General features: G+C 37.4%; 1 protein-coding gene across 1 annotated transcript in view; it reads left to right on the forward strand.

The window, feature by feature from the left end:
* TMX4 (thioredoxin related transmembrane protein 4) overlaps positions 1 to 19,785 on the forward strand; it is a 45,484-nt gene that overhangs the window by 15,177 nt on the left and 10,522 nt on the right. Inside the window, exons 3-6 of the mRNA XM_045980847.1 lie at positions 4,128 to 4,173; positions 5,794 to 5,922; positions 8,440 to 8,485; positions 18,121 to 18,222. Coding sequence (XP_045836803.1) covers positions 4,128 to 4,173; positions 5,794 to 5,922; positions 8,440 to 8,485; positions 18,121 to 18,222 — 323 coding nt within the window. The remainder of the gene's footprint in view (positions 1 to 4,127; positions 4,174 to 5,793; positions 5,923 to 8,439; positions 8,486 to 18,120; positions 18,223 to 19,785) is intronic.

Consider the following 19,785-nt stretch of genomic DNA (forward strand, 5'->3'; position numbering starts at 1 on the left):
ATTGGCATATCTCACAAGAGGTTTTTTTAGGTATTTTGAACAGAAAATAAACTTTCAGAATTATAAAGATTAGGGATTACACATTGTATTTTACAGCTGAGATGTAGACATCAAGGAAAGGAAAAGTCCTTAGGTTAGATTACTTGGTGTTGCCTGCTTACTGCATCGACCAGGTGATATATCAGTTGTGTGTTTTTTGAGAAATTAAATGTAATGAGCATGTATTTGAACCTTCTGTTCCATGCAGATGAGCTTAGCTGTCAAGAACAGGAAAACAGCGGCTGCTCATAGAGCACACATAGGTGATGGCTAGTTCACTGGACCAGAGGTAAACCAGATTCCTAACATAGCCAAGAATAAGCATTGTATTTAAACCACTAATTAGTTCAAAATCCAACTTAGTTTACTGTGGTTCAGTTAATGTTCATATTTTAATTTTATAATTGTAAAAATTAGCCTTTTGTATAATACTGACAACTTTATTTCAGTCTCAAAGGGTAAGGCTAGTTCTACTTTTTTTCATTGCTTTCCTTCTGCTATTCTTTTGGTGATAAGTAATATTTAATTAAGCATTTACTTCAGCCTGTAGTTGTGTTAGGGATTTACATACATTTTAGTTTCATAACAACGCTAGGAAGAACTGTTTATATCTGTTTATATTACTCAGAAAACTGAGGCTCAAAAAAAAAAAAAAAAGAAAACTGAGGCTCAGAGGGGTTAAGTAACATGCCCAAAGTAACACAGCTAATAATGGTAGAACAAAAGCTAGCAGCTATCCCCATTTTTAAAGTATTGAACTTAAATCATTTCTATTGTGTTTTTGCATATCAAAATATAGTTCCCTGGTACATTTTTCTTTCTCTTATCTTTTAATTCTTTTCTTTCTTTTGCTTTACGTGTTTAAGATAAGCTTGATAATAAGAAATTAAAATTTTGCCCTGCATTTTGGATTAATACCCTTTTTATGTTGCCGTCCTCATTTTAAGGTAGAAGTTTCCCTTAAAGTAAAAAAGACATGCAGAAATGTTGGGAGACCTTGTGATCAAACTTCATCTCTTTCAGTTAAAGTTTAAGTGTGTACTTGTTTCTTCTATACCTGGTGAGGTTCCTTACAGTGAATCATTATGCCAACCTTGACATGAGCTGCTGCCCTCTGTTGTAATCCTTTGCTGAGATCCATGCTTGCCTTTTTTTAGACCTTGACCTGAAAGCCCACAACTTCAGATGGTGCTTTTTGGTCCAAGTTGGTAATGTTTTAACTTTTCAGGTAATGAGAGGCTCCCTTGATAGCAACATCAGTATTAAAGCTTAGAACACATTTTTGGAGCAGTGACATGAAACCCAAAGCTTTCTAACATTTGTTAGCCTCTCAGAAATGACATTTATTTGAGGTGAATTTCCTAAGGTGTCAGATCTTCAAAGGACTTAGTAGTGTGTCATAGTCTAAGGGCTACTTTGGATATTCTTGGTTTTGTTGTTGATTATCCTGAAGACATCCTCAGTGAAGTGTATTATTCCAGTATCATTCAAATTGAACTCATATCTGCATTAGATGCTGTGATCTTATTATTAGTATTCTGCATGGGTTTTCATTAGAAGAAATAAACATAAATAAGTTTTGAGAATTACAGTTTATTAATAATCTTTATTTTAAGTGAACCTTAATTGATGGTCTTATAAATTGGTACAATAGTCATGGAAAAAAGCACAACAATTCATATCAAGAACCATAAAGTTCTCATACCCTTTATTCTAATAGTTTTGGCAATGAGCATCCTTTTAGTCTGAACCAGAAAAGTAGACTCTCAGAGACTATATATATATCACTGTGTTTTCTTTCTTATTTCCTCTGTATTTATCTTTTCATGGGCACATTTATTTGTAAAAGTAAGTTCTCCAAAATAATGTATGATTTCCAAAGCACTTGACACTAAATTACTTTATTGCATCCTACTTCATTCCAACTTTGAGCCAGAGCCTTAAAGAACATATTCGCTAGGGTGTATTTAGTACTTATTCTATGTCAAATACTGTGTCCTATGTGCTTTATAAATATAAAATCGTTTAATACTAAAAAATAGTGAGATAGAAATTATGATGCCCATTAATGAGAAAACTGATAGTTTAAATTTACTGACCAAGAATATAGGAAGGATTTTTAATTTTTTAAGGACTTTATTTACTTTATTTATTTATTTATTTATTTATTTATTTATTTATTTATTATTTATAGGGCTTGAGCAGGGAGAGGGGCAGAAGGAAAGGGAGAAACTCCAGCAGACTCCACACTGAGTGCATAGCCTGATGTGGGGCTCAGTCTCACAACCCTGAGATCACAACCTGAACCAAAACCAAGAGTCAGATGCTTAGCTGACCCAGGCGCCCCTGTGCGTTCCATTTTAAAAGTCCATTGTAAATAAAGCATAATTCCCTAACACTGTGAGTGTCCTTATATAAGATTTAGGGCAGTCATAAAAATCCGTAGCTAGGAAAAAAGTGGGATATGAAACTGTTTGTAATTAGCAAAACATATAATAATATTCAAGCCTTTAAGATTACCGGTACTCCTTCCCTTAGCAATTTAGATTTGGAACTATACCAAAAGATGCCTTTGTTCCTTGGTAGAGTGGAGTTCCAAGCCTGTTAGAGGTGAGAATGACCTGTAGACAGAGATGCTTATTCCAATCCTCAGCTGACTTCTCGGGTCACTTTTGTTTCTGTTCCTGCCAGTACAACCTTTAAAAAAATGTACAATCATAAATGTGTGAAGTTTATGTTTCTTTTTGTAGCATTGACTATTACTGCCTTCAGAATACTGTGTTTGCTTTTAGGTGCCATACAGGTGTTTTAAAGTTAATTGCTTGGATATAAGAAAAAATAAAGAGCACTTCTTTGGGAAGACTCGTCATCATCAATCAATAAATTATTTTGCTGAGTATAGATTTACTTTATAAAATGAGTGTAAGCAAACATCCCTTGTTATTAAAAACACACCTTCAGTATTGCAAACAGCAAGTCATCACAGAGATGTAAAATTTGAGCCACTTTATTTAACTAGGGATTGATTTTGTCTAGATTGTTCTTAAGTGGGAAAGGCAGAAATGATGAGAAATGTGAAAATGTTATCTCTGCATGTTTTCGTGTGGGGCAGGAGGATCCTTTAGCTTTCCTTCTTTTTGCCAGAACTGGACTGACTCACTCTTGGTGCCCACATAAATATTATTTAGTTAATAGTAAAGAGTGGAGATCTGTTCTTTACTCCTGGTGTCATGCAGGTTTTTGTTGCGTGCCCCTTTCCCTGATATCATCCATCTCTGTTTCTGGTCATGATCATTTGATTAAATTCTCTCCCTCTGCCACTAGACTATAACTTCTGTAAAAACAAAGACTGCACGTTTTCATTTTTGCTTTGTATGTCTTGAGCCATTGTCACAGTCCCTGGAACAAAGAAGTTGCTCAGTAAATATTTGATGAATGACTAAGGGTTTTATTTAGCCTTATCTTCACATGTACCTAGCGTAGCCCTTGATACGTGGTTATTGTTCAGTAAAGGTTTGCTGAGACAAATTGAAAAAAATCTGTTTAATATACATAGACTTCCTTGACAGAAATTACACATTTTATAAGTGTGAAAAGATTATACATGATCTTATTATTTCATATTCTTCATTCTTTTTTAAACCTATAACTGATCTAATCTCTCTTCAGAATGATACAGACAGGCTTTAATATACCCATTTTACAGAAAGGTTAAGTAATGTATTTACAGTCACAAAGCTAGTAACTAGAGAATTTAGTATTTAATCCAGATTGCATGACTCTACAACCTGTCCTTTCAGCACCATACTATTCTAAGCAATGCACAAGCCAGAAAACTTTAGTGTAATACATAAAAAATAAGCAAATTATATGTCAGTGACCAGAAAGTGGTAGGTATATAAAAATGGATAAAAATATGATTTCTTTAAGTAAAAAGAAAAGAGGTAAATATGATTAAGTAAATGGAACAATTTTAATAACATGGCCATGAAAACAAGCCCAAGGCTGCTTGTTCTTACAATGTAAATAAGGTGCTTGGGGTAGTCTGAATTTGACTTGTAACTTTTTTTTCTTTATGCCTCTTGTAGGTTTGAGTGGCCGCTTCTTTGTCACTACTCTCCCAGCATTTTTTCAGTAAGTTTAAATAATTTTCTGATTAGAAACTTAAGAACTTTAGAAGAAATTCGAAAACAGTATCAGGAATTCTAAGTTGTTTTCCATAACCATTGCTTGTTCAGTTGAACATTTGAAGAGTGTGCAGTGTGCACTAGTGTGCAGTGAATGATGCTGGTAGAAGAGAGAGGTGCCTGGAGTACAGCAGGGGAAATGTACCTAATGTCAGACAGTGAGTAGGAAGGGGTGGGAGGTATCACAGAAGATTTCTCTGATAATATGAAAGGTAGGAATTGGGTTAAGCAGACAGAGTGGAGAAGCCCTTTCCAGATACAGGAGCTATCAGGGAGAAAGCTGGGAGAAAATGAGATACCTTCTGAGGACTATAACTGGTTTTGGCCCGTAGGATGCAATTGGATCATCTTGGGTGATAAGGGTAGTGAGGCTCAGGTAATGATGGGGGAAAAGAAAAGGGAAGATACTTAGGAGGTGGGATCACTGGGACATGGTGACTACTTAGCGATAAGGAAGGAAGAGCCTATGATGACTACCAGTGTGCCATGTAGAACTCATAAAAGCTATTGAGGAGCCATTAGAATAAGATGAAGTTTGGAAGATAGAGGCCAGAATGGAGAAGACAGGGTGAAGTGCCTGTTAATTCCAAATGGAGAAGTTTAAGTAATAGTTTGGTTTTAGGATCTCAAGTACAGAAGAAAGATCTCAACTGGAGAGATGTATTGGGGGTTCCTCAGCATTGAGGTAGACAAACATTGCAATGTATCTAGGGAGAGCATGCACAATAGGACTAGAAATAGGTCAAGGATAGAACCTGGGGTTGACCAACATTAGGACATCTGCAAAGGAAGACAGGGTAGTGAGGAACTGAGCAGGGGTGGTAGGAGTAATAAGAAGCCAAGGGAGCTCATGTCATAAAAGCCAATGGAAAGGAGAAACGAAGAGATGTTTAGTAGTGGACAGTGCCGATGACAGACAAAGAAAAATGACAGAAAAGTGCTTTATGGATATGGCTTTGAAGAGCCATTGGAGACCCCCAGTACTAACAGTTTCTATGGAGTTGTGAAAGCAGAACCACTGATCACATGAATGCTGAATGAGTAATACATGTGGAGAAAATGGCCAGTGCAGACCTTCCCTCAGGAAGCTGGACTATGGAGAGGAAGAGAAAAACTGAGGGGCCTGTGAGAATACAAGGTGTTTTGTTAATTGAGGCAGGGCCGGGGGGGGGGGGGAGGAGCTTGAAAAACATAAATTTGGAAAGCTGGATACAAGTTTTTAAAGCTTGATAACAATTGCTCTTTTGCCATTGTAAGAGAAAAATTGAAATAACTGATAGCAAAAATAATAAAAAGTAACTTGGTAGATTAGACACTGCCAAGAACTTTGCTTATGGTCCTAAATTGTGCAGTGATAAAAATAAAATGCATAATGCCTGCTGTTTTGGGATTTCTTATCTGTAATAGATTAATATTTATGCCTAACTATAATTTTTTTCTTCAATTGAGCCAAGTGAAAATTCAAAGTGAAGTTCACATGTAAAACTAGTATTTGTTTTAATTTTTATTATCTGTAACACTTGTTATTTTAATGGATTTATTCTCTGTTTGTTTTTCTAATTTATAGTGCAAAGGATGGGATATTCCGCCGTTACCGAGGCCCAGGAGTCTATGAAGACCTGCAAAATTATATCTTAGAGAAGAAATGGCAATCAGTGGAGCCTCTGACTGGCTGGAAATCCCCAGCTTCTCTGACGTAACTTGTTATTTTTCTTATGACAAAGTATTATTTCTAAAATGGGAGATATTAACTTAAACAGCCCATAGGCCTTGCGAGTCTATTATATTTTTCTTCATATTCAGTTCTGATTACCCAGACTATACATGACCATGTTTGGCCAATGTTGTGTTTCTGGTTTTATGACCCACATTTTCAGCTAGTTGTTAGCACACTGGGAATTAAGTATCCAGATTCAGGTAGGTTACAATAGCCTTTCCTCCAACTTTTGTACTAAGCCATATTAACTATTTTCTCTTTGTAAAATATGATATTGAATAACATTTGCCATTCTTTCTTCTGTTTAAATTATTGATAAGATAGAAGAGTTAACTCTTTCTTGAATTATAGTTTATGAAGGAATTGCTATTGTATTCATGTGGAAAATAAAACCTATGGTGTCTTTAGCTGCCTAATGGAACACAGATGGAGGTAACTTGTCTGTGGTGTCAAACTGTGTAATTATTGGTGAAGTAGATAAGGCCAAACCATACAAACTTTTTTAACAGTTGGTTTTAATTTAGAATGAATTGTCATAATTGTAGTTGTTTATATTAGTATATTTAAGAATAGGGAATATCCCTGTTGAAATAGAATCAAAGTATACAATATTTCAGGGATAAATCATCCAGTAGCATTTATGTAATACCCAGGAAATCTAGAGCTTACTCTAAAAGCAGCTCACTAGGGTGCCTGGGTGGCTCAGTCGGTTAAGCATCTGCCTTGGCTTAGGTCATGATCCTGGGGTCCTGGGATCAAAATCTGCATTGGGCTCCCCTGCTGGGTAGGGAGTCTACTTCTCCCTCTGCCCCTCACCCTACTTGTGCTCTTTTTATCTTTCAGATAAATAGATAAAATCTTTAAAAAAATAAAGCACCTCACCTCTGGTGTTTCATTTTACAAATATTTGAGCACTGGTTTTATGCGAAATGCTGCTCTGGGTGCTAGATATTCAACAATAAGCAAGACAGAGTTGGTCCCTCTGCTCTCTTTAGGTAACATAAATTAAGACAGATTAAGGGAAAAAAAAGTAGGGATATAAAGAATCTTAATCTGAGTAACTACTGTTAAAAAACAGACAAATCTTTAGTAAGGCAGGAGGCATGGGCCTCTATCCGATGAGAGTTGGAGCAGCAGAGAGAACTGAAGAAGAGAAAGACCTAGCTGGGTAAAGAGGGTAGGGAGGAGTATTTCCAACAATGGGGATAGCACGGCTATAGGCCCCCACTGGGAAAGAGCTCACGGTACTGAAGAGCAGAGAGATGGGTAACATTGAGCACAGAGAAAGGGAGGGGGAGCAGTATACACTAAGAACAAGAGACAGGCAGGAGCAGGATCATACAGGTCTGCAGCCTTGGTTTGGAACTTGGATGTATCAGTGCATATGATTAGAAGATGGCTCTCAGGAGGAGACACTGGAGAAGGCACCAATGGATGAGGTGAGACAATCAGAAGGCTGTTGCACTGTACCTGTTAAAGGTACAGCGAAGAAGAAGAAACAGTCAGCACAGAATACTCTTTGGAGAAGTTTGTGAAGCTGAAGAGCCATGCGAGGTCCAAGAATGCACTTTTTAAAAGAAAGAGAGGGTAGAACATGTTTTCGTGCAGAAGGAAATGATCCCACAGAAAGGGAGAAATTGCTAACGCAGGAAGAGGGATGACAGAAAGAGCCAAGTCATTAACAAGACCAAAAGGATGGGATCCGTGGCACAAGTGGAGGAATTAAGCTGTGGTAGGGCAGATCTCCTTTCTCTGTCAGAACAGGAGGAGGCGGATCAGGTGTACACCAGGCTCAGATTTGGTGGTGGGAAGATAAGAGAGATCACATGGTGGCTTCTGATTTTGCAGTGATGTACAAGGAGTATTTGTTAGCTGAGCAGGCATGGGAAGGGGGGAGGGTGTGGAAGGTCTGAAGAGAGGGAAAGAAGTGAGCTATCATCTCAGGTAGAGCCTAAAACAATACAGTATTGAGTGTTCCCTGAGGTTTGTGACTGGGAAGGGAGAGCGATCAAGCTGGTCATGTGGTTTTCCCCAGAGACAGCAGCTACCCAAGGTTGGGGTTTTTTGTCAGGTATGTACAATGGAGGGAGAAAGGGCCAGGGAGGTTGAATATTTATAACAGAGGAATTGAAATGAAGACTATGAATCTAAGCTTTATGTGAATGAAAGTGAATCCAGGAGAGAGGATAATATTACAAAAAGTGAAGGGGCAGATCCCTGTGACCTGAGGGTTTTTTGTTTTTTGGGGGTTTTTTGTTTCGTTTTATTTGTGTTTTTGTTGTTGTTGTTGTTGTTTGTTTGTTTGTTTTTAAAAAAGTTTTCATGCCCAGCCTGGAGCCCAACACAGAGCTTGAGCTCATAGCTGTGAGATCGAGACCTGAGCTGAGATCAAGAGTCGGACACTTAACCAACTGAGCCACCTGGAACCCCCTTGGTTTTTCATAGTATACATCACCAGTGGTTCTCCTTCTCTTCATTTATTCATTTTTCTTTTAGGATGTCTGGAATGGCTGGTCTTTTTAGTATCTCTGGCAAGATATGGGTGAGTAATCTTAAATATATTTTTTGTGACTATCTTTGCAGACAGACTTTTAAAGAGTAAAAATGTAGCTTCTAAACAATAGGAAATTAAACATTTACAAATACTTGTATAATGTCACTTTTCTTCTTAAGCCACACAACTGCTCTCATGTGGGATCTCCAGTAGAATTGTGTTCCTGTGTAGAAGGGCATAAATTGAACAAAGACCTGTAACTACTGTATCAGTCATATTTTCTTAGATCAATGGTGAGTCCCTTTATTAAAGCTGAAAGGGCTTATGTTGGTTTAACTTCATCTTATTTTCCCATTGTCAGAATCTCCCTCTAGGTCAAAGATTATCTAAGCCTGAAAGTGATTCTGTGCATCAGGGATCCGCAAACTATTGCTTGGGGGCTGGCCACCTGTTTTTATAAGTAAAGTTTTATTGGAACACAGCCATGTTCATTCATTACCTATTATCTAGAACTGCCTTCATGCTACAGTGGTAGTGTTGAGTAGCTCTGACTGAGACCACGTGGCCCACAAGCCTAAGATATTTACTTTCTGGCCCTTTAAGAAGAAGTTTGAATGCCCCTCCTATAAGCAATTTTACCGTTTCACTGAGTCATTTCAGTGAGTTAGAACAGTTATTTAGGTTAAAAATGTTGAACAATTATATAATCTTGAATGTGTTACATAATCTTTTACTTCCCTTTATGTGTAGGGTGGGGTAAATTCTGCCAAATTTAACAAACTTGCTGTGGAATTAAATATATATCCTTAAAGCATTTCAAAAAGTCTTTAGAAGTGAGTCTTTATATTTATCCTTTCAAGGCTATGATTCTAAGTCATGATGTCCTGTTTGGAACTTAGTATTCAAGGAGTTCATGAAGACTCTTCTGTTTCTCATGCACATTGATATATGCTTAGGGAAATTTAAGAATGCTCTTTTGTGTCCCAGTTTTTCAGTTATACTTTATTTTCTGCCTTGTAAGATGGAATACTAACTCCAGTATTTTTTAACAGAAACTAGGTTTGTCACTTGGATTCAGTATTTCTTAGTTAAAGTTTGTTAACTGTTTTTTTTTTTTTTTTTGGCATTTGTGTATGATATTAAACAATAACTGGGATTTTCCCTCTGTCCAGATAATATGAGTTTCATATGATTTCCTTCTACTGTTTTCTTAACACTGATGGGAAGTTTATTCAGGGTTTGAGAATTATGAATTGCCAATTGGGAATTGAGAGTAAGGATTTTGCCTTTTGCAGTATGTTGACACTAAAGATTGACAGAGTCATTTATTCTGATAGCCATCTGAGAACCTTGTAGCCTTATAATGTCTCATTCAACAGGATGACCATTATAGGTGAATGTCAGGAATCCTAAGAGTAAGTTCTTAGCATGGAACCTATAATAAGTGCATGTCAAGAGATGAATTTGTATAGTGGTTTAAGAAGAGCTTAGATGGAAGTTGGTCATAACTTTCATGCATTGTTAAAGAGGTATATTTTCAAATATAGTATCTGGAGAGAGAAAAAATTGCTTTGACCTCATATAACTTGGCATTTTGTGCTTTGATAAACAAGAGTTTGATAAGGAGTTACAGTTTTCCATTTTATCATGCAAATAATTACAATGGGTGGCACTGTCGTGTCAAGGCCAGGAGTGGGTGTTTTATCTTTATATGTACAGTGCTCCAGCCGTGGGCAGCATGCAGATTCTGTGTGTATGCGTCAGACTGCAAAGAAAAGGCAATTTGGAGAATAGAATATGAACATCTCTGAATAACCAATGAAGATGTTCTTCCTTTTGTTTCTTTAAGATTTTATTATTTATTTGAGAGAGAGTGAGCAAGAGAGAGAGAGAGAGAGAACATGAACGGGTTGGGGGGAGAGACAGTGGGAAAAGGAGAGGCAGACTCCCCACTGGACAGGGACAAGACTCAGCCCTTGATCTCAGGACCTTGGGATCATGACCTGAGCCAAGGGCAGATGCTTAGCGAACTGAGCCACCCAGGTACCCCAGTGAAGATGCTCTTTTTAGTGACTGAAAAGTAGAGAATATATGATGTTTATATACATATATATACTTAGAACGTCTTCCCAGATATCTAAACAGGGAAAAAAAGAAGATAGTTTTTTTTTTTTAAGATTTTATTTATTTATTTGACACAGAGAGATCACAAGTAGGCAGAGAGGCAGGCAGAGAGAGAGGGGGAAGCAGGCTCCCCGCCGAGCAGAAAGCCTGATGTGGGACTCGATCCCAGGACCCTGAGATCATGACCTGAGCTGAAGGCAGAGGCTTAACCAACTGAGCCATCCAGGCTCCCCCAAAAGAAGATAGTTTTATAGGATAAATTGTTAAGTGTGATACACAAACAATTAGGTTTTACATTCTATTGAGTCACTTTTATCTAGTTTATTAATACCATATTTTTTCCTTTTTTGGTCAGTTTTTGCCTGGAATGTTTTCCCACTTTCAACCTTTTCATTCTTGTTATGTTATAAATGAGTCTTGTAAAATGCATATAGCAAGAAGTAATTCTTTTAAATGATAAATTTAATCCATTTATATTAATTGGCCTTACTAATGTATTTGCCCTAACTGTAGGGTGTGTGTGTATGTGTGTGTGTGTGTGTGTGTGTGTGTGTGTGTGTGTGTGTGTGGTGGGGAGTAATAGGACTAAAGGAACATAAGTGGTAGCTTAGTAGATTTTTTTGATCTCTCCATGTGTGTGTGTATTATCTTAAAAATCTGTGAGAGAAATCTGGTATCACCCTCTGTATCAGCATCTAGCTTCTCCAAGCCTCTTGACAACTTTTGTAGTTTCTTCTTTTCTTAGAAACAAGTTTCCAGGCTTCCATGAAATCTCTGGGAAGGGCTCTCACAACCTGTTAATATAATCTAGACCTTGTCCTCTTACTCACAGGGAATGTGATTTCCAGCCTGGTGAGAACCAATCCTCGGTTGTCTGTCAGGTTTCCACTTCAACTTCGAGGTGCAGTCTTGTCTCATTGCATCTAAAGAACCACTTACTGAGCAAGTCCTCCTAGCTGACTACCCAGGTCCCTCAGCGTATTTAGCCAGCCCTTCTCGCTTGCCCAGGATCCTTCTATCAATGTTGAATGTATCATTGTGGAGAAAATAATCTGTTTGTAACTCATGTCTAAACAATATAAAACTCCAGTGCGACCATATTAACAGTGAACAAAAGAAACATAGCATGTGGTGAGAGAGAGAGGGAAAGAACATGGCTAGAACCAAATGAGTGTAAAGTCTCCAAGAGAGAAGGTCCAAGGAACCAAACAAGAAAGAGGGAAAGACACAGAGTGGCTAATGCCAGTGAGGCAAAGTTACTGATGTCCATCCACAATCTCTCTTATCCTACTGTGATGTTGTGGATACATAAACAGACAGAAGTCGGTGTTTCTTCAGCAACAGCTTCCCCTGGTTGGGTGGCTGGTTAGGCATAATCCTTCTATAGGGAAAATTGCATGCTATTAAGTGGGGGGAAAGGTAACAAAGCAGTGTTTGTAATGTTATGTTCATGTGGTGTTTTCATGTGTGTACAGGAAAGTGCCTGGAAGGAGATTAATCAGATGTCAATAATAGCTCTCTCTGATACTGAAATTATGGCTATAGCTAAATCTCTTATTTGTCTGTATTAATTTTTTTTCTGTAATGAAAAAGATAAAAACAAGAATAATATCTATAAGATGAGCCTACTGAACTAGTCCTTAAAGTCCTTGAGTTTCTGCTGTAGGAGTAAAGCCAGCTTGCTGGGTCTGGCATTCTGGAAATAAGAGCTTGTCCTCAGGATGTCAGAATTGATTGGTGAAGAGACACCCACGCAGCTGAGTTCCCATGAACTCAGGGGTTTTGTTGTGTTCTGCATTTGGCTTCCTTAACTCTACACCAACCTCCCATATGTTCTTGCTTGACTGAACCCTTGAGGTGAAGAAGTTCCTAGTACTGTGTTATGAGCCAGATCCTGCGAGCTTCCTGCTGTCACCTGGAATCCAAGTGATCCTTAGTAGGTAATTTGTACCACAATGTGGAGGAAGGGTGGATAATCTCAAATGTTCTATCCAGCACTAAAATTCAGATTGTCTTTCCAATCCAGTCGTGATAGTATTCACTGACATGTTTTACTTTTTGTCTAAACTTATAGAAGTCACTGCCACTTTAGCTCTAACACCCATCCTCATATATAGTCTTGACATTTGCCTACCTCATAAGAGTCACCGCCTGGAAGACAGCTCAAGGAGTTTCTCAAAGGTGGATAGACATCTTCTAGATATGGAATCAGCACTGATTTTATATTTATAGTAGCAGTATCAAATTTCTTTGAAATTCAGCTTAAAAGAAGTTACTCATCTTAACGAAAAATGTTAATAATCTAAAAGATAGTACAAGGTGAGGCTAATGCCATGAAAGCAGTGCACAGGAGATTGAACTTGGCGAGCACTGTCACTGAGTCTGGTGCCACTGTCAGGGTTCGGAATCTTGGGCCTGACATGTTGTCTGTGGCCCCTGTATGGAGAGACCTGCCAGCTTTTCTGTCTTCTCGTCTTTTTTCACAGTTGGCTATAATGGTGTAGGGAGGTATTATCTTTCTCTCTTCCAGAGAGACAACTCATTGTTCTCCACCCTTTGTGTGTATCTCTGAACCCATGAGTTTTTCCGGCTGTAAACTGTTGTCACCAGAACATTTTGAGTGCTTAGCATAGAACCTGGCACCTAGTCAGTATTTGATAACTGTTTCCTGTTAGTTGTATCCATTAAGCATCGTTGTCATCATTATTTTACTTTTTACCTCTCACTAGTCAATAAGGAATGCTTTCTCTTTTTATTCATTTACTTTTTAAAATCTAGGCTGTTAGCAGAATTAAAATACGGTTTATGGCAGTTGTACAATGTATATTTTTGCTAACTAGGTTTAGTACCTGAATGCATTTCAGTATTATTTTATTTGATTTGGTGAATTTGTGCTGTTCACTGAGCTAATATAGTCTGTAACTTCCCTCACCTCAGTGCCACTGTTGTTATTAAAGGACGCAGACCAGAAGGTAGGATGCATCTTCGTGGGAACAGTCTGTGTGGTGGGGAAGATTTAAGACTTTATAAGTACCTCATCATGAGGATTTAAGGACATGAGTGTTTAGACTGGAGGATAACAAGAGAGTGTTTCTTTCAAAGTGGAATACTTTTATAAAAATTTCAATTCCAGTATAATTAATAAACAGTGCTATATTAGTTTCAAGTGTACAATATAGTAACTCAACAATTGTATACTTTACTCAGTGTTCAATATGAAAAGTGCACTCTTAATCCCCATGACCTATTTCACCCATACCCTCACCCAACTCCGCTCTGTTAACCATTATTCTCTACAGTTAAGAGTCTGCTCTTTGGTTTGTCTCTCTTTTTCTGTTTGTTTTGTTAAATTCTACATGAGTGAAATCATATATTTGTCTTTGATTAACTTATTTCACTTAGCATTATACACTCTAGATCCATCCACCTTGTTGCAAATGGCAAGATCTCCTTTTTTATGGCTAATATTCCATTGTGAATATATACCATATCTTCTTTATCCATTCCTCCGTTGATAAACACTAGGTTTCTTCCATAATTTGTCTATTGTCAATAATGCTGCAATAAACATAGGATTCATATATCTTTTCCAATTATTGTTTTCATATTTTTTGGATAAATACCCCATAGTGAAATTACTGGATCACATGGTAATTCCATTTTTAAGTTTTTGAGGAACGTCTATAGTGTTTTCCAAGGTGGCTGCACCAGTGTGCATTCACACCAGCAGTGCACGAGAGTTCTTTTTTCTCACATTCACACCAACACTTAACAAGAATATATTTTAAAACTCCCGAAATGTCCCTTAGATAGTGGCGTCTCTCCTCTTACTATTTTGAGGTTTTTTCCTTGTAAAATGATGCAGAACCCTATTACAGTGAGATGGTGTACACCCACAGAATACCTCTCTTAATGCCTACAGGAGGCTGCAAAGTTGTGTCTTGTTGCAAGTGTTGAAAGGGTAAAACACTGAAGGTGAACTGGACCCTTGGCTATTACTAGAGAAAGTCTTTCTGAGTTGCTCCCATACAGGGAGGATATTTTGAGGATTCTGATCTGTGTTTGAAAGGGATAATGGGTTTGTCCCCAAACTCCTCAGAGTATATTCTGTGACACTGGCGGGATCTAAATCCAAAAGTTCTCATCATTTAGGGTCAGCCCAGCTCTGAATGAGACTATGCAGCACTGGGGTCCCTGAGTGAGTGCCCCTGGGCAGCATTAAATCTGACCTTCAGGGGGCGCCTGGGTGGCTCAGTGGGTTAAGCCGCTGCCTTCGGCTCAGGTCGTGATCTCAGGGTCCTGGGATCGAGTCCTGCATCGGGCTCTCTGCTCAGCAGAGAGCCTGCTTCCCTCTCATTCTCTCTGCCTGCCTCTCTGCTTACTTGTGATCTCTGTCAAATAAATAAATAAAATCTTAAAAAAAAAAAAATCTGACCTTCAGTAGTTCTGTGCCCAGAGGGAATACTGGGCTCCCTGGAGAGAGAAAGCTGTACCTCTGTACATGGATGCTTTGGCCTTGCTCCATTCCTTAAATCCAACTGACCACCGGGTAGAATGTTCTTCTCATTTATTCTACTGTAATGGTGTTTTCATTTAGTCTCTCATTCAAATCTGCATGTAGTCAAAAACTACCTCTAACTCTGCTATCTATTACAATGGTACTGTGTAAGTTGTCAAGCCCATTAGGTGATATTTTTGTGCATTTTAAGGAAACAGAGTAAGATACTTCCCTATAATGAGCACATATAATTTTGAAAAAGGATCAGTATTTTCCACAAGTGAAAACTGTCACTTTGCCTGGCAAAACACGGGAATCTAAAACTGAGTTAGATCAGTTTGAATCAGTTAATTACTCAAAAACGTATATACAACAAGACTTCACGTACCTAATGCTGCAAACCCCAACACTCTTTTTTAAAAAAAATATTTATTTATTTGACAGAGATCACAAGCAGGCAGAGAGGCAAGCAGAGAGAGAGAGAGAGGAGAAAGCAGGCTCAAACCCCAGCACTCTTAAAGGTGTTGTAAAACCACTGTGAACTCTGACAAAGTAAACAGATAAAGATTTATGTCTGCAGTTGTGAAAACACAACTTGGTTAATGAGGCTTTGGTATTAATCAACTGAAAGACCACAAGATGGCAGGGTTTCTCTAGGAGGCTCACATAGATCTTTAAAGAGTAAGTTGATGTGAGAAAATTGAAGCAGAACTCACTACAGTAAGAAGTGTGTGACCCAGAATGCAATGATTCAAAGTCATATAACTTACTGAATTCCAGAAAATAACTTAGAAAATTTCTTAAGGGTGACTTTAATCATTTATTTTGCAGAAAGGGTGTGAGACACTATGCAGGACTTAGAACGGGACGTTATTCATTCCAGCCATATGGCTGGATATTATTTATAAAACAAGCTCCAGAATACACATCTCTGTGGGTCAGCACAAAGCCAGACTGGTTTTCTATATCTTCTAATTCTTTGGCACATTTCAGAGTTTAATCCTGATGGTGGCACTGAGTCATCAAGAAAAGCATAAACTATGTATACATAGAATTTTCTAAAGTGGAGAAGTGTATGCTACATTTTAGAACTTACACTGAACAGAATCTGAATGAAGCAGCCTTTTGATATCCCAAATACCTCTTTGCCTACTGGGCTGCAGAATTTTAGATTACTCTTAAAAAATAATTGCCCTGGCTAAAGATAAAATGATGACCAATGCCATCAACAGAAGATGGATGAATGGATGATAGTTTTACGAATCACAAGTTGTTTGCATTTCCTATGAATAATTGAAGGATATGCTAGTATCTTTTTTTAATTCAATAAATATTTATTGAACACTTGGCATATATAAATATATAAAGTATTTATAGTCTTTAGATCTATGTCTTTTACTGAATAAGAAATTGGAGAGAGGAGAGCTCAGATTATTCTAGACCATTAACAAGCTTTTTTGTTTGTTGGTTTATCATTTGGAATTAAGCCAGAATAAAATACATTATTTAATTGAATTAACATTTATAAACTGAGAAACCAATGGGAGATATTTGAGTAATTTGGGTTTTGAGAAATATTAAATTAAAATAGAAACTAGGAGTCATTTTCATCCACCTCATCAGTTCTAGGTAAGTCCTTCTGTTATCTCTGCTTGCTGGTGGCACTTAGCTTGGAGTCATTTCATCATGGGCCCAGTAAATGCTTGGATTATAGTGAATGACTGGTTTTGGAGCTGTAAGGGCCTAACACAGATGATCACTAAGCCATCATGGTGAAGCATGGTTGCCGCAGGTCCATAATTCAAGTGGGCCTTCACTCCAGACTGGTAGGTTCATACCTGCATGAGTTAGCATGTAAACAATTGTCAGCAAAGATGGTCTCTTCACTCATTTTTAAAGTATTTGACGGGAATAGTAAGCATGAAGGGATGTGGGCTGTACTCAAAGACTGATGGAATCTCATTCATTCCTAGTGAATTAACTAGAAAGACTTTCTTCTATTTAGTATATTTTCAGCTTTATGGTGATTTAGGCAAGTTATTGAGGATGGGTAGGGTAGAGAAATCATCTGATTAGGAAAAGGAAGTATGGAGACATTTTGTTTTATTATTATTTATTTATTTAAAGAGAGAAGGAGTGGGGGTGGAGGGGGCAGAGGGAGAAGGAGAGAGAATCATAAGCAGGCTGCATGCCCATCACAGAGCCTGGCACAGGGCTCCATCTCACAGTACTGAGATTGTGACCTAAGCCAAAATCAAGAGTCAGATGCTTAACCAACGGAGTCATCCAGGCACCCCAGTATGGAGAGATTTTAAATAATTGATGTTCTGTAAGTAGTAATTTAGTTCCACTTAAAAATTAACAAAGGGTGGGGTGCCTGGGTGGCTCAGTTGTTAAGCAGCTGCCTTCGCCTCAGGTCATGATCTGGGATGGAGCCCTGCATCCAGCTCCCTGCTGGGCAGGCCTGTTTCTCCCTCTCCCACTCCCTCTGCTTGTGTTCCCTTTCTCACTGTGTCTCTCTCTATCAAACAAATAAAGTCTTTTTAAAAAACTGACAAGAGGATCTTTAAAATCTTTTTAAAAATTTATTTAAAAATTAATTAAAATCTTTAAAAAAAAATTCCAATTTTTTTATGGATGCCACATGATGAGTAAAAATTGAGGTATATGGAATTATTAGGGGAGAATGACCAAAAAGAATCTGTCATGATGAAAGAAGGGTCTAGAAAAACAGTTCTGCCAGAGTTCTACCAGATCATGAACAAAGAAATATAGCTCTTAATAGATATGACCTTGATTAATACCCTCCAATTTTTAATGTTGTAAAATTTGACTTTTCCTTGAAGAATTACATAAATGCAGCTGAAAAAATAAATAAATAAATAAATAAATAAATAAAATCTTAAAAAAAAAAAAAGAATTACATAAATGCAGATTGGGTGAACTTTGTGGGAACTCATTCATGTAGGAACAGTTTGCAGACTTCAGTTCTAGCAAGAGAGGGAGATTCAAACATGTTTGGTAATAAGTAAATATTTTGTTTTTTTTCTTCTGATTACAGCATCTTCACAACTATTTCACAGTGACCCTTGGAATTCCTGCTTGGTGTTCTTATGTCTTTTTCGTCATGGCCACCTTGATTTTTGGCCTTTTCTTGGGTCTGGTAAGAGATAATGCCATTTTTTTCTCTTTCTTTAAAACCACATGGGTTTTATGCAAAACTAGAAAGCAGCCAAGAAAGAAAAGGTGCATAAACAAGTGTCATTTTGTGTATAATCTAAAGTTACTTTTTTGGTACTACTTTCAGTGGTAATTTGAGATATAATGGAAAGTTCATTAAATTATTATCTCTTAATACTAACCTAAAATATTGTGAAGATGTGCTACCTAGTCAGTTTCCAAGGCAACCAAGTCAGCTGTGATTTCACACATTGCTTCCTTGATTGGAACCCTGTGGTGATGAGGCCAAATCTGTGAATTTGTTCCTTGAGAGAACAAGGTAATTTTTTCTTGCTCATATCCCCCAATTGAACCTTTAATCCTGACTTGCTGCTTGTACATACAGCCTGGTTATCCTAAGGTGGATTTTGTGAGATAAGGTACATAAAAAACACAGTCCTTATTATGGGGAAAAAAATAAGATGCAAAGTACATTACCATGTCTTCTTTAAGTATGAAAATTAGTACCTAGTAGGTATTTGTGCATTTTCTCCATAGATGTTTTGGGTAAGAATTGAAATAATAAATTTGTTTATTTATCTACATAAGCAACTGTAAGAGTTTTGGCAATGTTTTACTCTTTTACATAATTTTTAATCTTTCTTTTTACCCATACTTGATCAATTTGATCAAGTTTTAAACTCTAATTAAGGAGTTCTTAAAAACCATTGTGCTATATATTAATCACAAAGCCCCTGAACACTGTATTGTAGGAATAATTGATGATTACTAAAAATTTATATAAAAGGACAGACGTTGAAGTTAGATTATCTTAAAGTCTGTCCTTCCATTGTATGATGCATTTCAGCTTTTTAGTAGGTCCTTCTTAAAAATAAGCTTAAAATATTAGCAATAGCTTTTATATATATGTGTGTATGTGTGTGTGTGTATATATATATGTATAGCTATATATTGATATATAACTTGTTAAGACAAAGCTGTACTTCAAGAAGCCAAGGAGGCTTGATTTTATTTTGCTGCAAACATGCTTACTTCATGCTATGGCTTATATCTGAGATCTGACTGCTGTTGTTAACTCCACAGGTGGGACTGGAACTCAAGATATGTTGTTCATTAGGTCACATTAATCTTATTTCTAACCAATGTGACCCTGATGGTCTGGCCTAAAAGGATTTGTCTGACTGGATATAAATATGCTTCTCCCATCTACTGTCTGGTGCTAGATTTTTCTAGCAGCTTATTTTGGAGCCCATGAGTATGAGGCTTTGTAGGGGGAACACCATGAGATCCTGGGTGGTTCTCAGTTGGAGTTGTAGAGAATGTAGGTTGAGTGTTAGCCTATTGAAAGACCACTGGAAAGTCTTCCAGCATCAAGAGTTTTTGAATTTTATCTTTGAGGTTAACTTTAAGTTCAAGAAATCAGGTCAAGCCTGTGCTCTAAGTTCATTCAGAAACTTTGATTCAAATAATCAGTCCAGGAAGGTTGTTAAGATTTGGCCTGAAGAAAGAAGAGAGTTGATTCTAGACTATTCGAGTGATTAAGGAT

This window comes from Meles meles, chromosome 16 (genome assembly GCF_922984935.1).
Source record: "Meles meles chromosome 16, mMelMel3.1 paternal haplotype, whole genome shotgun sequence".
Classification (NCBI taxonomy): domain Eukaryota; kingdom Metazoa; phylum Chordata; class Mammalia; order Carnivora; family Mustelidae; genus Meles; species Meles meles.